Source organism: Camelus bactrianus, chromosome 23, assembly GCF_048773025.1.
Source record: "Camelus bactrianus isolate YW-2024 breed Bactrian camel chromosome 23, ASM4877302v1, whole genome shotgun sequence".
NCBI lineage: Eukaryota > Metazoa > Chordata > Mammalia > Artiodactyla > Camelidae > Camelus > Camelus bactrianus.
Window position 1 is genome coordinate 21,169,158 of NC_133561.1, and position 22,948 is coordinate 21,192,105.

The 22,948-nt window shown below is 40.5% G+C and overlaps 1 protein-coding gene across 3 annotated transcripts in view; it reads left to right on the forward strand.

Annotated features, from left to right (window-relative positions):
- Positions 1–22,948, forward strand: part of PLD5 (phospholipase D family member 5) — a 214,309-nt gene that overhangs the window by 171,771 nt on the left and 19,590 nt on the right. For all 3 annotated transcript variants that reach the window (XM_074351772.1, XM_074351773.1, XM_074351774.1), the window contains one exon: positions 14,886–15,083. In XM_074351772.1, coding sequence (XP_074207873.1) covers positions 14,886–15,083 — 198 coding nt within the window. The remainder of the gene's footprint in view (positions 1–14,885; positions 15,084–22,948) is intronic.

Genomic DNA, 22,948 nt, shown 5'->3' on the forward strand with positions numbered 1-22,948 from the left:
GAGAGGCTTATTCTTTTCATTTTATTTCTCTTTTTTAATATATCTATTTTTATTGAAGTATAAGCAGTTTACAATGTTGTGTCAATTTCTGGTGTACAGCACAATGTTTCAGTCATACATGAACATACATATATTCGTTTTCATATCATTTTATTTCAGTGATACAGCCAATGTAACTTATATTGGAAAGTAAAAAGAGACCCATTAAAGTTCTAATTAGAGAGTTAAGAGACCCTTAAGGGGATTATGAGAATGATTCTCTGACAAATAAACAGTTTCTCTTCTATAATATCTCTACGCCCCAGGTAAGACTTGTGAAACTGTCTTCTAATTGTTCTTGTCTCATCTGAAAATAAAATAAGAACCTTGTTTGTGGCCATCTAGAAAATAGCTTCAGTTATTTTTTGCCCTCCTTCCCTCAACTCAAAATGAGGAAAAGAACAGGCAGTATTTTCAGTTCGTTTTATTAATCTTCCTCATCATAGTTCTCCTCAATAATACATGCATCTCATTATTCAGTTTAAAAAGTTTACAGTCTGATACGTTGCTGATTCCTCTTACCCAGCGTCTTTCTCCCTTACTCTCTAGTTCCTTGTTTTTCAGAGGTGCACAGCTGGCGGTGGGTTTCCATTTCATTTGGCAAATGAAGCATCACTTGTTATGGCAGCAGTGTGGGGCTGGGCTGCTTGGATTATACGAGGCTGGTTAGGCTGCAGCCTCATTCATTTCAGGAGCACGCTGTGACCAGTGCGTGTGTCCCCGGATGGATGCCACATGACATAAACATGGGCAGCCAGCTGTCTCAGTGAGTTCCATTGCCCAAGTCTTCAGTCACTGTTTCACACTCTGTGGTCAGCCAAGCTGCTTTTGCTTAAGAAGCCTGATTCAAGTTAGAGAAGAAAAGTGGGAATGAGGAGAGGGAGCCTTTGTGCTTGGTGGAGGACTTCTTGTGATCCACCCCAGGGTCTGACCTCTGGGATCACATCTTCTGATTGCCTTTCATCTCCAGAATCCATTTCTCCCGTCCCCTGTGAAAATCAGCATGTGCTCCGATGCTTCCTGCCCTTCTGCCCACTGCCCCACTCTGTTCTGACACTCTTGCTTTTTCCTGACAGTGCAGTGGGATTTGAGTCTCAGCAGTGGAGAATGGAGTTTCCAACTCCAAGTTTTTCAATGTTTTGAATCATAACTTCTCAATCAGAAGACAGCTTGGCAATGTGGTTCCCAAACTGTGCCCTGAGTGAGGCAGCCTGGAACACTGCTGCAAATGTATGGAGTTGATGCATGATGGTTTAAATTTTTGAGGGAAACACAGCAAACTCTGTTGATGTGCTCACTGCAGAAGTTACTGTCCTGAAAGAGTTCATAATTTAAAATTCTTTGTGAAACTTGGTTTTTGGTGACTGCTGCAATGGAAAGCAAGAATTGAGCAAAAGTATTTGTGGAGCAGGAAATAAGGCAGCGTCCAGTCTGATCCTAAGTTTTGAGAAGTTGTGCCAAACAGGTGCACATACTCCATTAATAAGTAATTGTTGTTATTTGGGAATGAAAAAAAATGTGTACAGTGTTTTCAAAGGCTACTAAGTTGTCAGGACATAGAGAAAAATGAAGTCATTTGGACCTAACTACTTAATAAGTCAAACTCAGGTTTGGACTAGGGGTCTGTGCAACAATTATTGAGACACTAAGGGTGCTGTGATCTGAGAAAGTTTGGGAACCTCTGCCTTAGCGTTCAACTAGTCCAACTAGTCTAGATACCTATTTAGTGACACTAAAAATGATGTTTGAATAAATAATTTAAACCATAGTAAAGCAAAACATATTATAGTTTATAACCAACTGCCCTCACTGGGGGAAATGACAAATTATGCTAAAAAGTGAATAGTTGAGTTAAGGATGGAGTTAATGAGCATTATATTAATATTCAATTTTCCTTTTGCTATTTTTCTTATCCAGTTTAAAGTAAAATAAAGTACTACCTCCACTATCCCTTCCATTTAGATGGCACTGTGGCGGGTTTCTATTAGCACTTAATTTTACTTAAGAATTTTGTTGGGGGACAGATCATCACAGAGTGAAGTGACATGATATGAAGGGGTATGAGGAAAGATAAGAACAAACCCTGGAGATGATGATATGGATGTAAATGTGTGGATATGGCAAACGTGGCATCTTAAAAGAAAGTCAGGAATTTTACAAAAACACTTAAAACTTATACCCATTTGGAGAATTCCCTTAGGGAACCTTTGTAAGCTTCTCTGGAGTCCCAGCTCCCAGTGTCAAAAGCACAACTTGCTGAGTTTAACCTGCATGCCAAAGCAGCTGTACATTACATGCCACTGGTACAGAATTCATTAATTCCCTAAACTAGAGGGCTTCCTGACCTAAGGTGAACAGTTGGGTAGAAGAAAAGACAGACCATCTACCAGCTCAAGAAGAGCATCTTACATATAAAAGTTGATCCTGTGTTTATCTTTATTTAATATCAAAGGGAAAGGAATGGAAACTCACTATATGCATGTGTGTGTGTGTGTGTGTGTATCATTAAATCCTCACATCAATCCTTGAAGGTAGAAATTATCATCATGACTTTACCACTGAGTAGAGATTAAAGAATTTACCCTAAAGGACAGATGTTAGGCAAGACCAATTTAGAAATCCACTTTTTCAATACTGACCAAAATCATCTTCAACAAATACTTTTGAGCCTTGTGCTTAGGGAAGCAATTATACATAAGTTGGAAAAGGAGACTGGATAGACTATGGAAGGCCTGGAATGCTAAAGTTAATAGTTTGAAGTTTATTTGTAAGCAGCAGTAAGTCAAGACAGTTCAGATGTTTCTTCACTGGAGAATGGATAAACAATTTGTGGTACATCCCACATAATGAAATACTCAGTGATAAAAAGAAACAAAGTACCCTTCTACACAGCAACATGAATGAATCTCAAATGCATTTTTCTATGTGAAAGAAGCCAGATTCAAGGGCTACATACTGTATGATTTAATTTGTATGACATTCTTACAAAGCAAAATTCTAGGGACAAAAAAAAAAAATGATCAGTGGTTGCCCAAGACTTGGGGCTTAAAGAGGGGGTGACTACAAAGAGGCAGGGGGATCTTTTGTGGGTGATGACACTGTTCTACATACTGATCATGCTTACAGACTGTATATCAAAATGCTACGAGCTGTATGCTGAAAAGGATGGATTTTACTCTAGGTAAACTGTACATAAATAAAAAATGGAAAATGATTTTTAAAACCAATGGCTTGATAATGATATTGGCTTCAAAAACTATCAGTAAACTAAACATGAATCATATCAGCTATTTAGTAATGCAGTACTGTCTAGGAGTTCTGGATAACCTAGCACAGGATTTTAGAAAAGGCTTCACATGGTCTGTGATTCCTATCAAGAAACAAAGCCAGTAATGGGATAAAACATGGCTGATTTCCAGCATTCTGTTCTGCATGTGCGTTTGCTAAGGCTGAGTCACCCCAGTGAAGACTGATGAGCTGCTCATATTAATTATGCTTTCTGTTTCTTAAACATACCTTTTGCTGTCATTTTAACATAGGAGCCTTAATTTAATGTGCATGTAGGATCACTATTTTTCTATGTCAACAAAGACAACTACCGAAAAAAATAATATCTGAAGTGCTCCTCTTAATGTTTATAAAATTGTTGCATTCAGAAAAAAATTTTAAAGTGCATGTTGTAAAAAAGAAATCTGAAATTATCTGAGGAGAAACTGAAGGCATCTCTCCTATAAAAATCAAAGTAGAATTTTTTTAAATAAATGGAGACCTGTGATTCATTCACTTATTATCATACTGTCTGTATCTGCATTATATAAATATAATGTATTTTTAATGCAGTACATAAATATAATGCATTTTATATAGTACATAAATATAATATATTTGATACATTATATATAATGTATTTTGATGCATTAGAGAAATATAATGTATTTTGATACAAATATATAAATATAACTTATCAAAAATCTAAATATAATATATAAAATACAAATGTATAAATATAATGTATCAAAAATAGAAAAATTACTCTGCTGTTTCATTTATATGTTCGGGCAGATATTAGTCATATTACCTTTTTATTCACTTCAACTCTAATTAACCGATAAAAAGGTCATTTGTAATCAAAAAGTGAAATCAACTGAACTGTTAAAGACTGAGTGAATAGAAGTGTTTAATGGCAGGAAGAAAAGAAACTGGACTGTAGGGGGAGAGAAACAGTGCACAGACGAGAAGCTGTCTCTTTACTCACTCGGCCTCCCTTCCAGGCTCCCTGCTCACTCCTGGCCTTCGTAAGTGGCACTGGGAATGCTGGCGGGCCCAGGCATGGCTGAGGAATTCACCAGAGACAATCCGCTTCCTATCCACTTCCTGCTCAAGGCTCTCTCTCCTTCTCAGCTTCCTTTAAGGAGAGCCTCTCTCAGGGTGGTGGGGGGCATAGCTCAGTAGTAGAGCACATGCTCAGCATGCATGAAGTCCTGGGTTCAATCCCCAGTACCCCCATTAAAAACTAAATAAATAAACAAACCTCATCACCCCCCCAAATAGATAAATAAAAATAAATTATACCAAAAAAAAAAAAAAAAAAAAGAAGACGAGCCTTTCAGAAATACAGAGACCCAGAAAACCCTCCTAAGCACACTTAAGATAATTGGCGAAGGTCTGACGGGAGAGACGTCCTGCTTGCCAACACCAGCATCAACAGAAGGGGCTCTTTAGTTTCTCATCTTATGAACCTCTTTGCTGTATGGACGACGTTGCTACCTTCCTTCTTCAAATCCCCCTCAGTTCCTTAATTTTTCAAAAATTTTTCTTATCTTCTATAACGCTGAACTCTTTTAGTTCATCTCCTACCATTTTATTGGTCCTTCTTTGTCTCCTTTTGTGAGTTCTTCTTAAATACTGGGTTCTTCCCTCAGCGGTGTTCCCTGTGATTTTATTCATTCATTCATTCATTCATTCAAGAAGTATTTATTGAATGCCCATTATGTACTAGGCACTGGAAATACAGCAGTCAACATTGGCCTTAATAAGAGACAGTATAAAAGACAAATACACTGATATTAGAACCATTCTGAATAGCACACCCATTCTTCCTGCAGTCACCACCCACTCTTGTAGTGGCAGCCATCGTTTCTGTGATGATGGTTCTCACATACTCTATCACCAGCGTGGACTCAGAGTTACCAACCCACTGGACCACTACACAGAGCATAGTGGCTTAGAGTGCAGATCGTGGAGCTGCTCTGACTATGCTCAGATTCTAATTCTTCTCCTCACTAAGTATTTGGCCTTAACTGCTCTGTGCCTCCATTCTCCTGTGTGTTAAAGGGGGATGACGGTAACGCTCACCTGACTTGGTTGTTCTGAAGACTAAGGGAGTTAGTAGATATAAAAACTATAAAGTAGTGAGAATTCAATAAATGTAAATTATTTTCACTATAATTATTATTATCAGCAATTGAATGTCACAAATGAACTTCAGACTCACAGGGTCTGCCGTCAGATTTGCTCTGTCCATTGTTCAGACCAGTCACCTACTTTAGAAACCCTGGAGTCAGCTCTGTCTCTTTCTGTCCCCCATCCCCACACATTCAATCATTTCCCAGGTCCTGCCACAATTACCTCCTATTTCTTTGGCTCAGGACTTCGTCACATCTTCCTGGACCTGCTTCCTCTTTCCTTCTCCCTAACTCAGCATCAGAGGAATTGGGTAATGTCTCTTCACTTCATTAACATCCCGAATACTGGTGGCCAGGCTGGTGTTTTGATTTGGCCAGCGCTATTAAAAAATAAATTTTACTCTGAATGTCATCATGAGGGGCATACACTCCCTAGGTTCAGCCTCAACCTCCTCTATTCATTATGGTTTTACATGACTTTACATCACCTGTTTGTTCTGGTGCCCAAGGCAGTTGAGTTTCTGGCCTCTAACACGAAGGGCTGTGGACCCATTCCTTAACATACGAGCCTTTCAGATCCGGACCCTCCCACCCGCCAGACCTTCCCCTCCCACCACGCATGCTCTCACTGCTTATGCTCCTGACCCTCCTCCCTTCCCCGCCTTTGTTCATGCCCTCGTCTCTGCGGGGCTGGTCCTCCCAACTCTGCTTGTTGACACTGTAGAATTTCAAGATCCTTCAAGATCTTTTTCAAATTTCTCCACCCGCATGAGGCCATTCTGCACCCACCTAATTCGGCAGCCATCGACCACTCATGCGATTAGCAATTTTACTCACAGAGTATTTGGCAAAGACCTATGGACAGTGGTGGCCCAGATCCGAGGAGAACCATCTCCCTTTAGCATCCTGAGAGGCTTCTAGAGCGACATGAACAGGGAGGAGATGAGAACCAGTGGGGCTGGGAGTAGAGTTGTAACATTTTGTTTTCTCTTTTTTTTTTTTTTTTTTTTGGAATACTGTTGATTGATTGATTGATTGATTGTGGAGGGGAGGAGGAATTAGGTCTATTTATTTATTTACTTTTAGAGGAGGAACCGGGGATTGAACCCAGGACCTCATGCATGCTAAGCATGCACTCTAACACTTGAGTTCTACCCTCCCCCCAACATTTCATTTTAAAAGCCGGGTGGCTCCAGCCCCGGGTGACTCCACAGCTGTGCTGTCTATAAAGGGTCCCAGTGCTGCTTGTGATGGCATCACTGAGGAGACAGCATCTCCAGAGCGCATGCTCAGAGATGCCAAGGAATGACTCAGGAAGAAGGGAACAGACAGAGGGCAAAACATTTCTCTACAACAAGAGGGGATCCTTGTTTTCTGGAAAATTTTCAGAGCTTTTCTGTACCTCAAGGTCACTCTCAAAGCAAACTGGAAACTAAAATAGTTTTTCAAACAATACAATTCAGCCCACTAATTTCCATCCACCTGCCTCTTCTTCCCACGATGGGGATAGCTGGGCTGCAAAAAAAAAAGAGTAGCATGAGATTTCTACATTTGGTGGGTTTTTTTTACAAAAGATTTTCTCTCCCTCTCCAGTTTCCCTAAGGATTTCATCTCTGCATGAGTAAGAAGAAGGCAAATGGGTGAGATTCACATTGCTGTTAATATACTCATACATCCACGGGGCCAGGTGTTTACTGTACAAACCTGAAAGGCAGGTGTACCTCAGGTCTGGCCCCAGCATTTTGTCAAAAGAGAATAGACTGTTGGAGGGTTTGAAAGGGGATGAAACGCAATGAACGGAAAATGGCAGGGTCTCTGCTTCCTCGCTGCTCATTAGGTTGAGACAACAGAAAACAGCATTGGTAGGAGGAGCTGCGGTGGCATTTTGGAATCATGTTCAACCCTTATAAAGAAGCAGAATAAAATTGAAGTAGTCCCAAAAAATAACTGAAATGTATTTCCAATTTGTTTCATCCCATTCCACTCTCAGCTCCATTCTCTTCAGATTCCTCCCGCTAGTGATGGAATTGTTAAGTATCTTGTTTGTGATGGTGGTTCCATAGGTGTGTACATCTATCAAAATTCATCAAATTGTACACCTGAAATATGTGTAGTTTACTGTACAGAAATTATACCACAATAAGGTTGTTTTTAAAAAATTTTAATATTCATAAACAAAACAAAACAAAACCAACATTCTCTGGTCACTGTAGTTAAGACTTTATCTATTGATTTCCCTTTGAAGATAAAGCCAAGAAATTGATGTATGAATTCCTTACAGCCAAAAGTCAAAGATGCCAAATGAATAGTGGTTCTTTAGAAAGTTTTCAGACCCTTATAAAAGATGAAGCACTGATGGAAAGGAGAGGGAGGAAGGGAAAAAGCAACACCCCTTCCTTCATCCTACTGTCAACTGAAAAAAAATGCACAACCTAAAAGTTGAAAATTATGTTTTATTCAGCAGACATGCTAAGCCCAAGAGACAGGCTCTCAGATCGCTCTGAGACTGTTCTGAAGAAGTAAGGGAGGAGCCAGCATTTATAAGAGTTTTGCAGAAACAAACCAGGTAGTTGAACATCAAAAGTTTTCTGCTAATTAAAGAAAAAAACAAATATCTCAAGTTAATGAATTTAGCACTTTTCTATGTATGGGAAGATGAAAGAATCTGAAATCATTTCTTTGATATGCATCTTAACTATCCAGAGCCAGTATCCTATTTTTCTCCATCCTGAATCCCCTTGGGGTGCACAGTCGGGGCGACTGTAGACAAGAAATTGATGTTTGAATTCCTTACGGCCAAAAGTCAAAGATGCCAAATGAATAGTGGTACTTTGGCAAGTAACATCCTTTGTTTACTGATGTGGCAGGTCACATTCTCCATCCACACTATGAAGGAACCCTGTGAAGTACCTGCACAGTGTTACTGGGCAAAGGAGCCAGGGCTGAAATCACAGGGCATTATTCTATGATCTTGCAAGTCACTTCCCCCTGGGGGACCTCAGTTCCCTTAATTTTGAAATAAGGTTGAACTAGCTGTTCTTTAAGGTTCTTACATTCTTTTCTCATCACCTTGTCGTGTTCCCTCTGGCAAGCATTTTTATTCCCACTTGGTAATGGAGAAAATAAGACATCGGGAAGTTAAGTGGTATAACCACCCACCCACCGTGAAGTGTAAGGGGCCAGAGAGCACGTTTCTGAGCAGGGGACTGTCTTTGAGCTGCTGGGATTCAGTTCTTTATTTTTCATCGCTAAGAACAAAAATTTCACCTTGAGGGCAGAACAAAATGGAATTAGAGCTCCTAATAATTAAATTCCCTGCAGTAACTCTGAATATAAATCAGCAGCTAGCTGGATGCATATGAGTTGCTCACAGTTGTAGGTTCTTTTGTCTTTGTCAAGAAAATTAAAGAAATACTAGTTCATATTTCTATAAAATCATGAGAACAACAAACCAGACATCCATAAAGGATAGATTAAGCTGTGGTTAGGCTGAGTGGTCTTAATTATTCTGAATTATTACAGCAAAGAATGATGCTAATTCTGCTGACAAGAGCATCCATCAGGCACCTGCTTTGGCTTCTGTGTCACCAATAAAACCCACTAAACCAAGCCTGTCTGCCTCTATGTGGCCTCTCATGGCCTGAGTGGAAAGGGTTTCTTTTTTTTTGCCCTCACTGCATTGCCTTTCATAACTGCCTTCCACTAATTTTCAGAACTGCATTGCCATTTGTAACTGCCTTCCACTAATTTTCAGAAAATAAAGAAAAATGTTTTTCTGGTATAATACCATTTCCCCTAATTCTTATTTTGCTGTGAAATGAGACTACTCATGGAAAGAGAAACTCCAGGGCACAAAAAAAGAGTGCACACACGGAAACAGTAAGATTTAACCCTCACCCGAGGAAATTCTGGTTGCCCTGTGTAAGGAATTCTTCCTTGAAAATGAAATATTAAACTAATCATTGAGTTTCCCTGCTCACTAGCTGTGTGTTTGGACAAGTCCCTTAATCTCTCCATGCCTCAGTTTCCTTACCTGTGCAATGGGTTGCTGTGAGGTTTTAATGAATGCAGACTTGTAACAGCATTTAGAACAGTGCTGGTGCACAGTGAGCATGCTAATAAACTAGCACCACTTCGGTTTTTATTTCTCCCTAAGCAGTAAGTTAGAGCATCTAATGGATTGTTTCAAACCCAAACATTTAAGAAAAAAAAATTTTTTTTTTCCAAACTCACAAACGAAAAAGAATTAGAACCGGTGGGGAAAAAAAAAACAGTAAATGAGGAACTGTAGAGCCAAAGTTTGTGTTGCTTACATTGTTAAAATACAAATAAAATCTACTCTTTGGATCCTAAAAAAAAGAGAAGAAAAAGAAAGAAAGAAGCACCTCAGTACGGCTCCTAATGCAAAAGACATCACAGAACCGTTGATGTAACTCAAGCTGTAAATAAAATCATTACCTGTAGGACAGCTTCCGGGCGGGGTACCCAGTGGAGGGAGTACCTCTCTTAGCTCATGGGTTGATCACTGACACAATGCCCACTTTGTGGAAAGGAGAGTCTCCCCCTAAGACTAATTATCTTCTAAAGACTCATTAGCTGATAAATCTCCGGATTTTTCAAGACGATTTTATTCAGACGTTTGGACCACTGCATCGGTCGTCAGCTGTGTGCTTGAACCGAACAGTCAGGGCAGCCCATCGCAGTGCCTCAGCTGGTCAGTCAAGCAGTCAGTCGATCAATTTAGCTTTTGGTTCCTTTGATAATCTAGACATAAAAGCTCTTAAGAGTCCCAGTCTTTATTCCCCTCATTGCCAGTATTTTAAGGTGTGTTAAACCTACCCTGAATTTTTGCTCCAGTTGAAAAATTTGCCAAACAAAAGCCAGTTTCTTTTTGTCCATCTTCAGTTGATACCAGCTTAAACCAAATATGTATATTTAGAAATGGGTTGAGTCATTCTAAGATGGAGAGGAAGGTACAGAGAGGAAGTAAAATTCTCTTTACATCTCTAAAAGGCAAAGCTTGGCTTCTTCCATTGCCTTCAGAGTCTAAAGCTATAATGCAGTCACGGCAGAATAACGTCAGAGATTGTAGACAAAAGTACACAAAAAGCAGCTTACACAACAGAGGGAAAGGGACACTAAATCTTTGTTTAGAATAGAAACTTTGGAAATATTAGTCTCTGGAGAAAATCTAGGCAGGGCGCACAGAGAGACAGTGACCGCTTGCATGGCAATGATGATAAATGGTACATGAGGGCAGCCCCGGGGATGATAAATGCTGAGAATTTCATAAATAGGCTTCCCCTCTGTCTCATTATACCCAAAGGGACAAACATCATTAATAATTATGCTGCCATTAAATACATTTCTATCGTATTGCTTCCAGTTCTTCCATTAGCTTTTAAAGAATGGGTTCCTCAGATTTCCAGATTTAAATGTGCAATGGTACACATTCCAACACGAGGTGCATAACAGATACAGAGACCAGAAGACAGAGCAACACTGAAAATGTTTCAGGAGCACCACTTGCTTTAGGTTTTAATGGTCAGAGCCTCCTCTCAAAATGCAGCCTTTCTTTATGCCCTTACTTAGAGCCATTTGCGCCTTCATTTGTTCATTTCCCCCCCCAAATTCTTCCTCTTTTTCTGCCTGGGCCACTTCCTGTTTCAGCCGAAACCGTGTTGACTAGCTAGTCCTCCCTGTGCAGTGCGACTTAGGGTGGAGGACCAGCAGCCAGCACACACGGAGTGCCGGGCACTGCGCGCGCTGCACTGACTTGTCTGTGCTCACGGCCCTGTGACGTGCCCGTTCTGGGGAGAAGGAGGCTGTTGCCCTCTGACCAAAATCCAGCCTGCACGCTGGAGATGAGTTGCTTGTTACAAGGAGGAAAAGTGACAATGTGGCAACCCGCAGGATGTAAGGAAGCCAGTTTAGGAAGGACTTACTATGGGGTTTTGGCTTGTGCAAGGTGATGTGGGGAAGGGATAAGGAGGCAGGGCTTTGCTCAGGATTGGATGCTGTTGGGAGTAGGGCAGCTTTATGATTCAGTGTTTTAACAAATCTTATCTGTATGGGGGGGGGAATGAAGCCAGGCTGAAGATGTGATAGATAAAGAAGCAGCCGTCACCCATATTAGCCAGAGTGGGGGCTCTTTGGTCCTTTCTGTGGCTTGGACAGTGCTCCTGTTTTGTCTGTGTTCGCACACAGTTACAGACAGGTCTTGTTTTCATCTCCATTTCTCCCTGGAGAGTCAACAGAGTGGCCTCATCTGATGCTAGTGTTCTGTGAAAGCGTTTTTGACAGGAGATCCTGGGATGCAGCTTGAGTGCCAGGTCAGTTCCTAGAAATATCAAGGCCAAGCTGACGGTCCCATGTCTCAGCTACTTTTCTCTTCATCTTGGCGGCTTTAAGAAGTTGAAGAGCCAGTCCAAAGTCATACAGCTCTTGAGTTGAACAGCCATAATATTAATACAACTCAATTTTAGTCCCTAAGCCCAAATCCTTAACAATGATTTGCTCTCATTTGATGTTTATGAAACATCTGTTTTAACCTTCCTGGATTTCCCAGGGGTATCCAACCAAGCTACAGATGAAAACTGCGAAGAGGTGGAGTGCCTCGCCCTCGGTGGAGTTAGTCTGTCTTCAGGGCCTGTTCTAGGAGAGGACTCGCTGTGTTCTGTTCAGTCACATGGCGAGGCCCTTCCCTCTCTCTCTCCCTTGTTCCTCCGCAGGGAAAAGCTCTAAGAGCTGCTACCTGACACCCTTCTAGACGTCACATTTCACAAGGGTGCTTAACCAGATTCCTCATGTCATGCCATGTTGCAGAGTGGTTGCTCTCTTTGTAGGTGGCAAGGCTGGAAGACCCCTGTTGACTTTATGAGCTCAGCCCCCTGCTTGTTCAGAAAAAGAGACAAGGACTGAAATTGGGTGACTCGCCCAAGGCCCTATAATCTGGTTGGTGGAACAGCTTAGACTTCAGTCCACATCTTTGGCCTCAGGTCATTTTTGTGTGTCTGTTTTTTTTCCTGATGATGGCCCCAGGCCAGGCCAGCCCTCTGGATGTCCCCTAACCTTGCCTGTGTCTGGCAAACAAGGAAACATGTCAGAGAGGGGCAGCTGCTTACTTATGGGGGAACCTGAGTCTCAGCTCTGCTGTCCCCACCCCCACCACCAGACTAAAAATCTACTTATAAAGTGAAACAGGTACAAAAGTTGAGAACCCTGAGATGATAAAGGCTTCCTTGGAGAATAGAATGAGGCAGCACTGATTTAATCTGGGGAAAGGCCCAGAAGTGTGACAGTCAGATGCAGAGCCTAATGCTCCTGCCATCCTGTCAGCAGAGACTTCGCGAACAGCAAGCTGGACCCTGCACCAATCTGGAATGAGATCAGCAATCATTAGCAGGTACACTAGACAGTTAGGGGAAATCCCTGAGATTTGAAAACACATAGGAATGTGTGGGCCTCTCCCCTTGCCAGGGGTCCAAATGCCCCTCCCCCAGCTCCCTCATCCTGTCTCCACACCCAGGCAGAGGGACCTTTCCAGTCCACAGCCTGTCCATGCCCCACTGCATCATTACCTGCCTCCCCAGGACCTTCAGCGCAAATGTCAAGCTGCCTATCCCAGCACAAAGGCCCTTGGGAATCTGGCATACCTATCCCACCAGTTTTACTCTCTGCCATCAGACAAGAATGTTTACACGCTCACACACACATACACATTCTCCCCATCTTCCTCAACTTCAGCCATGCAGCTCTGATTCTATCCCACCAGACTCAGCACCTTTGCATACACCTGACACACCCTCCCCACTGTAGCTCTTCCCACTTTCTTAACCTCTAATTGCCCATGGTTTCTGTGTCCATTCAAGTCTCGGAATCTAAGAGCAGTCCTTGTACAGCTGCACAGTAACGTATGTACAAGGATGGTCGTTGCTTTATATTTTGTATCAGAGAAAAAATAGGGACAAGTCCATCAGCAGGTTAAATAACTTGTGTCCATCTATTCTGTGCCCCTATGGAGCTGGAAAAATGATGCCAGGCGGGTATAGATGACTATGGGAAGATCTCCATGGAGTGCTGTACTGGGGAGTCCTAATAGGCAAAGAGATACGGGTCCCTACACAGGGGGTGACCTCTCCTGTAATCCTGAGTAGAGTCTTGAGTAGGGGGCTGGAGGAAGGGAAGGGAAGGGAACTTAATATCAAGGTGTCTCTGCCACATTCCTCCCTTGGTGTTCAGATCATGAGGCATGTATATTCATGCTGTTCTTTTAAGACCAAAATTTCACTTTTTCACTTTAATTGACTAAATTAGAAATCTGTAATTTTTTACAAAGTGACACTGGACTTGAAGCCAGTATTGCTATGTTCCTGGGTGTATTTGATCAAGGGTCAGAAAACCTTCATTCAAATTCTTAATCTACCCCGGACTAAATCTCTCACTTGAGAAAATATATGTTAACTTACCTGTGTAAGACTTACTTTCCTCATCAGTGCATCAAAGGAGGTAGACAAAATCATCTCTACAATTTGTTACAAGATTCTTTTCTTTTCTTTTCTTTTCTTTTTTTTGAAGTATAGTCAGTTACAATGGGTCAATTTCTGGTGTACAAAGAGAAAGAAAAATACCACATGATATCACTCATACGTGGAATCTTAAAAAAAAAAAAAGAAGGAAAAGAGGACACTAGTGAACTCATCTACGAAACAGAAACAGACTCAGAGACAAAGCAAGATTCCTTTGGTCTCTTTCTTTTGAGGCTTGTGCAATGTTAATAAGAATAAAAATTGCTAACATATTTTTAGTGGCTACCATGTGATAGGTACTATTGTAAGCCCGTAAAATGTATTAACCATGTCATGTATCATAGCAACTGCATGAAATAAATACTATTGTCTCCTTTTCATGGAAGAGGAAAATGATGCCTCTTGGGAAAATCTTGCCCCAAATCACACACCTAGAAAGTCGTAAAGCTGAAACCTAATTCCAGTTGTAAAGCTGGAACCTAATTCCGACTCCAGAATCCATGGTCTAAACCATTCTGTTATACTGCAGCTAAAAGTCAATCTTTATATTGCTTCATGATTTAAGGATTCATACCCAAAAATGGAATGTTAAAGGAAAGAATCTGAAAAGCTGGTATTAAAAGTGTAGGTGAGTATGGACAAATTATAAGAGCTCAAATGCAAAACTCAAGCAAAAGTTCTGCTTAAATATTTAAGCATTTTAATAACACATCATTTCTGTATACCATAATGTGACTGTATCTACGTACTTAGAGATATAAACATACAGAGACACATACATATATATAGCTGTTATCGTGTAACAACTACAAGAAAAAAAGTCACTGCTACTATGTTCTTGCACTTTTTTTCCCTCGGAGAATAACACTATCATATGTACATGGCATTGATGCTTTCAATTTTAATTTCACAGATGAAAGAACTTGGTGTCATCTTCTACAACTGCAGCTGCCTGGTCCTAGATTTGCAAAGGATATTTGCTTTATATAGTTCATTAAAATTCAAGAGCAGAGTCCCGCAGACCTGGTCCAAGAGGCTCTATGGGGTCTATGACAATGAAAAGAAATTGCAGCTTCAATTGAACGAAACCAAATCTCAAGCATTTGTGTCGGTGAGTTTTGCTCTCTTTCTCCTCCTCTTCCTTCCCCTCCTCCCTCCTTCCTCCAGAGTCCCTTTATTCAGTGGAAATGTTCGAGGGCGATCCTGTGCTGGGCAAAAATGAACCTGACAGATCGGCTGTGACACATCCCTTGAAGAGTTAAAGCAGAGCCACTCTTCCACTCAGTCATGTGCTGTCCCTGCTGGTACTAACAACACCTGTTAGTAATCAGTCCTAGTTTCGGGTACTTTGCGTTATCTGATTTGATCCGCACAGTCACCCCTTAAGGCAGACTCAAGATGATGACTGTGTCACAAGTGAAGATACTGAAGTTCATCTGCTAGCAGAAAGAGCAAAGACCATCAGAGAGCAGGTGCCAGGAGGGACACCAGCACCGGGTCTTCTGATACCAGATCCTGTTTTTGATGCTGTTCGTCGGTGATTTTCAGATTGACTTTAGGAATAGAACCCTTTGATGAAACAAATCTGAGGGAACCCCTGTGTGTAAAATAGACCGAAGCAGAGCTGTTGTAGTTGGTTGGGGCTGGACAGCAAGAGGCCCATTCAGGAGGGTGGGGCACAGCATCCAGGCCTCGACTGCCCTGAAAATCACCACCTCGCACCCGCCCACCCCACTGCCCACACACCACAGCCATCCCCACGGTGTTGCTGAGAGTGGGCAGTGTAAACATCTGGGCCTGCACCCCTGGTCCTCAGACTTTACTTACGAACCCAATGGGGAACCTGTTTAAAACGCAAACTTAACAGTCCCCCCAACCCTCACCAGGATCTGATCCACAGGACCTGGGTGAGACCTTAGAATTTTGATTTGGATCAGGCTTCTGAGTTGGTCCTGATGCTCTGAGAAACTTCTCTAAACTCTACTCCCAAGTTAATACGGCAGCTTCCTCACTGTTGAGCCATGTGCTTCTACGCTGACAACTTATGTCACAGAAGAACTTTTCATAGGAGGGTGAATAGGAGTCTTTTTGCCTATTAAAATGAAAGCACATTCTGAAAATTTAGAACTGTGGCTGTAGAGAGGAAACTGAAGTTATTTGTCTTAAATCCATATAAATATGAATAACATAAAATAGACTACAAAAGATTTTCATCAAGTAGAACTAAAGAAAACTTTTTTTGGTATGTGTGGAGGTCAGTAATGCAGCAGCATATTGTATAGGGCATTTTACTAACAAAATTATTTCATGTAGTCAATTTTATTTTCTCTCAAGACAACCCTATAAGATAACAAAGCCAGATATTATTCTTAATTTGCAGATGAGTTGCAATAGGAAATTTGCCAAGGAACCCTTAATCCAGATGGCAACAAGGGACATTCACTCAACCAGGTCCAGTAGGACAGATGGAAGCAGCAAGAAATAGATGAATTATGAGACAGTTTCAGTAATGGTTGCTTTTGGAATTTATGGTCTGAATCTTAGAGATGAGTGAATGTGGTCGTTGCATAAATTTAAATTCTGATCCTTAAAAAAGTAGGGGGTTCCTCATTTGTTGATCCCAAATTTAACAGAGAGGGCTCAGGCCTTTAATAAAGTCTGTGAAAATGCAAGGCCCTTCTTGTATTCTAGGGCAGATTTACAAATTGCTTTTTATTAAATGGTCTGCCACAAAATAAGTTGAGTTGTGTTTTTTTTTTAACAGTCCTTCAGGTATAGTCATTGAAACCATGCAGTGCCTTTATTTTTTATTTTCATTTATTATTTTAAATTATTATTTTCCATTTCCTCTTAATGGCCTTTGAATTTTTTAAATTTCAGTTCAACTTTTGAATTTCAGTTCAAGAGGTATTAATTGAACACTATTTTTACAGGGGTATAAAATCTTACATGTATAAAATAAAGTCAGAAAACCACACCTGCTAGAAATGGTGTCGTTTGCTCAGAGCCCTTTGATCCCACCTCTGTTACAGCACTTATCACATTTTTGTAACTCTTTGTTTATTGATTATCTCTCCCACTACTTTATAACGCTCTGAAGGTCGTGTGCTGTACTCTCTTCAGCACTGGTATTCCCAGCACCTCCCTCAGGGCTCCAGAGAGCAGTAACAAATGTTGGGTTGGTTCTATTAGTGTAATACCAATAAAAAGTTCCAGGATACATACAGTTTTCTGAGCATATGTGCTAAACAAATGCCAAGAAAATTTTATTTAAATTCAAAATATTTGTTGTAAAATGTCTTAAATATTATATTGTATTTTTATAAGCTGACAGTCCCAAGACTAAATTAACACAAAAGAATATACTTGAAGACCTTAAGAATTATCATTCCCAAAATTAGATTTTAGGTGATTAATAACTTAGCATGTTTAAATAGAAATTTTAAGTTATGATATAGATGTGGGTTTTTTCTCATTTTCTCATGGGACACAAAGAGGCAGTTGGGTTTAACCATGCGATCTTTAGTAACTCAGGGCCAGATCATTTCACTTTTCTTACATTCTCCATTGAAATCAGAAGACAGAACAGTGGGCTGAGTTTTTGTCCTTTCTTGTAGAGTTCTTTTTAGAGCTGTTGAGATCATGCATTTGATTTCCAAGATAAAAACTGGTTAGTTAAAGATCTGCTTTTATTGATCTGGGTGCTAGACGGGTATCATTTCTTATTTATTATTTAGTTCATTCACCCATCAGTCATGTAAACTGAGATTTGTTTAGTGAGTGAGGGTCGACATTGAATAGGACTTCAGGCTGCTCTGGAAAATATAATTATATTTCTCTTTAGAATCTCTGCTTATATTTTAATTGCATTTTAATAGCTTTATTGAAATATAACTTACTACCATGAAATTCATCTTTTTAAAGCATACAATTCAGTGGGTTTTAGTATAGTCACAGAATTTTACAATCATCTCCACCTTCTAATTCCAGAATATTTTTATCACCACTAAGGAAAAAGCTATACCCATTAGTAGTCACTCTCCATTTTCCTCTTCCCTCAGTACTCATTTACTTTCTGTCTCAAAGGATTTGCCTTTTTCTAGACGCTTCATATAAATGAAGTAATACGATATGCAGTTTTTCATAACAGACTTTTTTCACTTAGTATATTATTTTCAAAGTGCATGAATCAGTACTTTCTCCTTTTTATGGCCAAATAATATTCTGTTGTGTGTGTATATCGTATTTTGTTTATCCATCCATCAGTTGGTGGACATTTGGGTATTTTTAGCATTTGGCTACTGTGAATAGTGCTGTGAACCTTCAGGTACAAATTTTTTATTTGAATACCTGTTTTCGGTTCTTTTGGGTTTATATTTAGGAATGGAACTGCTCGGTACTGTGGTAACTCTGTGTTAAACATTTTGAGACAGTGACAAACTTTTCCAAATTGGCTGCACCACTTTTACAATTCCATCAGCAATAAATGAGGGTTTCAGTTTCTCTATGTCTTTGTCAATACTTGTAATTTTCTGTTTTATTTTAGCCCTCCTAGTGGGTGTGAAATGCATCTTGTGGTTTTGATTTGTATACTTTAATGACTTATTGGCCATTCATTTATCTTTTCAGAGAATTATCCATCAAATCCTTTGCCTATTTTTCAAATAGATTACTTGGTTTTTTGTTATTGAGTTGTAAGAGTCCTTTATACATTCCAGAGAATGTATGTGATTTGCAAATATTTTCTCCCATTCTGTGGGTTGTCTTTTTATGTTTAACTACATTTTAGTGTATATATTCTAGGGATGGAGAATAGACTATTTTAAAAGCTAGGAAACTGAAATACATCAAAACCCTGCTAAAGCAAGTATTTAATGAATATGCAAACAAAAGTGCATGCACATATAAGGCATTTCTTTTCCTTGTTGATGCTTTGTTTGTGGTAAGAGTGAGTGACTTAAAAAGCCACAGCAGGGCAGGTCTGCAGAGCTGCCGGCAGAGTGGGCTTTCCTCCTGGGGCCTTTCTTGGATGTAAAAGGGCTGTGACTTTGTGTTGGGGTTGCGGGTGGTGTGGAAATTGTTAATTTTGTATAAAGCAACTCAATAAATTGTTTCAAGGTTTCCAAAAAAAAAGATGTAAGATATAAGAAACATAGGTTACAGAGGTGCCTCAAGAGCATTTAATTGGTAAAAGATCATCGCCGAGCTGAAACAAAGAGAAGGGTCTGTATTTTCCCTCTCCTTGTGTTTTGCTGTGGAATAAAGAAGTACACGATGCAAGGATCAGAAAATTAATTCAGGAATGATAAGAAGGAAACTTAACAGCCTTCTCTCTAAGTAAACAATGGGAACCAGTTAACTTCCTCTGTCAGAGCAGTAGATCATTCTTCACGTTGCTGTTTTTTCATTTATACCTTTAGCAAACATTCTAAAGCCAACAGTATATCCAGACACTGTTGTCAAATGTAGAGGACTCTAGATGCACAGTCAAGTACTGCCATGACCCCAGGGGCAGAGGTACTAATACAAATAGTCATGCATTTCCTTAATAAACGCTTGAAGCACCTGCCGTACTGTAGGCACTGGGTTAGGCAGTGGGAACACAGGAAACAAAAAGGCAAGGGCAAATAAAAGGTCTATTCACATGTGGATGGAAATACCCAGAATGAAGCAACTCCAGCTAGGAGTGGAGGTTGGGGGTCACACAAGCCTCCAACACTCATTGATTGAAGAAGCATTTTCCCTTTCATTCCACAGATATTTATAGAGTATATAATATGTGCTCAGCATGGCATGGGACAAAGTGCAGGAGACATAGAGCCAAGCAGCTCACAAGCTGGTGGAGAATCACACAGACAGATGAATGCAGCGCGATGTAGCATGTCCTGGAATGGAGCTCCAACAAAGCAGGAAACTTGTTTTCATCACTGATACATGCCAGGTGCCCAGACTAGAGCCGGGTGCATGGCAGATACTCAGTAATATTTGCTGAATGAACGAAAGTAAGCACAGAGGAGAGGCAGACCCAGCCAGGAGGAAGCCATTCTCTTATTTAAGGCTCAAAGCAAACCAGCCTGAAAGGCTTGTCACTGTTCTTACTGCACTGGAAGTGGAGGCTCAGGAAGTGTAAGAGACATGCCCAGCATGCCACAGGTTTTAAATGCTGGAACTGGGCACATCACCATCATATAAATTCTGTTATCAACGAAGATACAGTGTCCAAACTAATATCAGCAAATGTAATGAGACCAGCAACTCTGTGTCTAAACGTGTTCCTCCCTGAAACCAAAATCCAGTTTTTGGAATATGTAGGGAAGGTGAGGAAGTTCCTAACCAAAACAAAAACATAGGCATTTGGACACATTTCAGTGTTAGCCTAGGCACCTGTGTAGAACTAAGACCCTCAGCTTCTCCAAGTTAAACTTAAACAATGTTTAAAGCAGACCCCATAGGCTAAAGGAATTAATTAACTTGAATATTTAATTTATTAATGGAGATAAAAAAATGAGGAAAACACAGCCCCTAAAATCAAGCTAGTAAGAGTCTAGGCAAGGAGATGAGGCAAGCGCAAGTAATTAAAAGCGTGAATATGCTAAATAACATAACAAACAAATCATATAATGGGAGGACAGAAAAAGAAGAAATAGCCTCTAGGTGATGATATAAATTGGGAGTTCGAGATTTGCAAGTATTAACTACTATATATAAAATAGATAAAAAAACAAATTTCTTCTGCATAGCACAGGGAACTATATTCAATATCTTGTAGTAACCTATAATGAAAGAGAATATGAAAAAGAATATATGTGTGTATATGCATGACTGAAACATGCTGTACACCAGAAATCGACACATTGTAACTGACTATACTTAAGTTAAAAAAAAAAGAGTTTCATGGAGGAGATAGTATATGAGCTAGAACTTGGAGAATGGGTGCCACTCTGACAGGCAAAGACAGGAAACACATCAGCCAGAGGGGCCGGCAGGAGCAAATACTCAGGGCCAGACAAGATGAGAGCATGGCCTTGGGCTGGCGATTATTTCAGTTTGGGGTATAGAAGGCATGGTAACCAGAGAGGCAGAGAAGTGCGAGGCCAGGGTCTCAGAGGCTATGGATGCATCCCTCCTAGTGAGATCAGACTGGATTCCAATGTGAAAGAAAAGGTGGGCTGGTCTAACTCGTAAATCTAAGTTCATAAGTGTCTGTTTGCTGATTCCCTGCTCGTGTTTTTTTTTTTTTGCTAGCCAGCTGGATTTTCAGAGACACATATCTGGCCTTGAAATGTTGGTTTGCTGCCTCCCTGCCTCTACTTTTGTGATAATGATGCTGCTAAAGCTGTTCCATGCCTGTTGGCTGAATACCCCAAGCTTGTAATTAACTGTATAAAACCTCATGCACATGTCTTGGAGGTGCTCAGAGCTTCGGAGCAGAAGCCCCTCTGAGCCCACCAGCGTAATAAATCTGAGTACTCCACCCCTCTGAGTGGTGCTTGTTTCTTGGCTGGCCTGTAGTTTCCGTAACACCAAGAAACCAGGAGTCCTGAGAGTGACACACATTTGTTTGCTTTTTAAGCATCATGGAGACAAGGAAATGAGTTCAGAAGATGTGTGAAGTCCCCAGCAAACAGCACCAGTGCCTAAATGAGGGAAACCACAATCCGGAGTAAGGGGGAGGCTTGCTCTCATGAGAGACACTGCAGAAACACAAGCCATCTATCCTGGTGACAGATGCAGTGTCTGCATGTGTGTGTGCGCTGGGGAAAGGGCGTAGGACTGCGTTGGGTTTTGTTTTTTAATTTTTTTCCTTTATTTTTTGTTGTTCTATTTGGGACTTTTTTGATGGGATTTCTTTCTCTTTTTTTTGCATTAGTTTTTTTTTTTTTAAGACTTGGAAGCTCATCCTCATTCCATAAGAGGATAATTTAAATAATTTAAATCCAAAACTTACTCTGAAACTCACCAGCCAAGATGACTTTCTGAGCAGGGGTGCCCGGTGGGCATTACCCTTCAACACGCTCCTTTCTCAGCCCCATGCTCAGCTGGGCATCCAATCCAACAGCTTCGCCTTCTCTCTCTCTAAACTGGGATAGGGATTCCTGCCAACTCTGGATGGGGAGTCATTCCCAAACATTTGTGATGGACCCTGACCACCTTACTGGTGGAACATTTGGTGAAGGACCCAGTACTGTCAATTCCAGGCAGTTCCAGAAACCATTGATTTGACCTTAGGTACTAAGCACCATTGTTTGTATTCCTTCACTTATTGTATTGCTTGTCAGAGTGATACAGGAATTACAGAAACACTATTTTCAGTCCCCTCCAGTGGCAAAACAATGAGAACCAAAGTACATCTTTCCTTTTCTATAGCAACTTTATCTAAAAACATCATACTTCTATGAGATGGAAACCACTTTGAGCAGCACAAGAAAAATGCCTCGAGTATAATTTGCCTCTTTTTTCCATTGTGCTTCAGTCTTGCAGAATATCCTTTCTTCCCATCTCTCCTTACCCACTTGGCATCTTAATAAGCTACTTGGTTTTTCCTCTAGAATTACTGCTGACCCTTTCTCAACAATCAACACTCCTCTTCCTCACTCAATGAAGATTTGAAAACAAAAACAAAAAGACTTTCAGAACATGTGTTTTGAACATTTTTATGCCCACATTACCTTTCAAGTGAAATGACTTCTAGAGCATATGGTAATGTCTGAGAAAGTCAGTTATATATGACAGGGATGTACGCCTGAGTCAGATAAGTTTAGAGCTGGACTGATCCTGCAAAAATCAAAGGTGTGTGTATTGAAAACAAGAATTCCCTCCCAAAACGGATTTAAAGGACAAATTTGAGACCCATCCCACGACACCATGATTTTGACATGCGTCAGCTTTGATAGGACTGAAAATGTATTTGATCTCATAAAGAACTGGGAAGTAGGTTAGCAAAAAACTGGTTTAAAAGCCAAGATTCATTTTTTT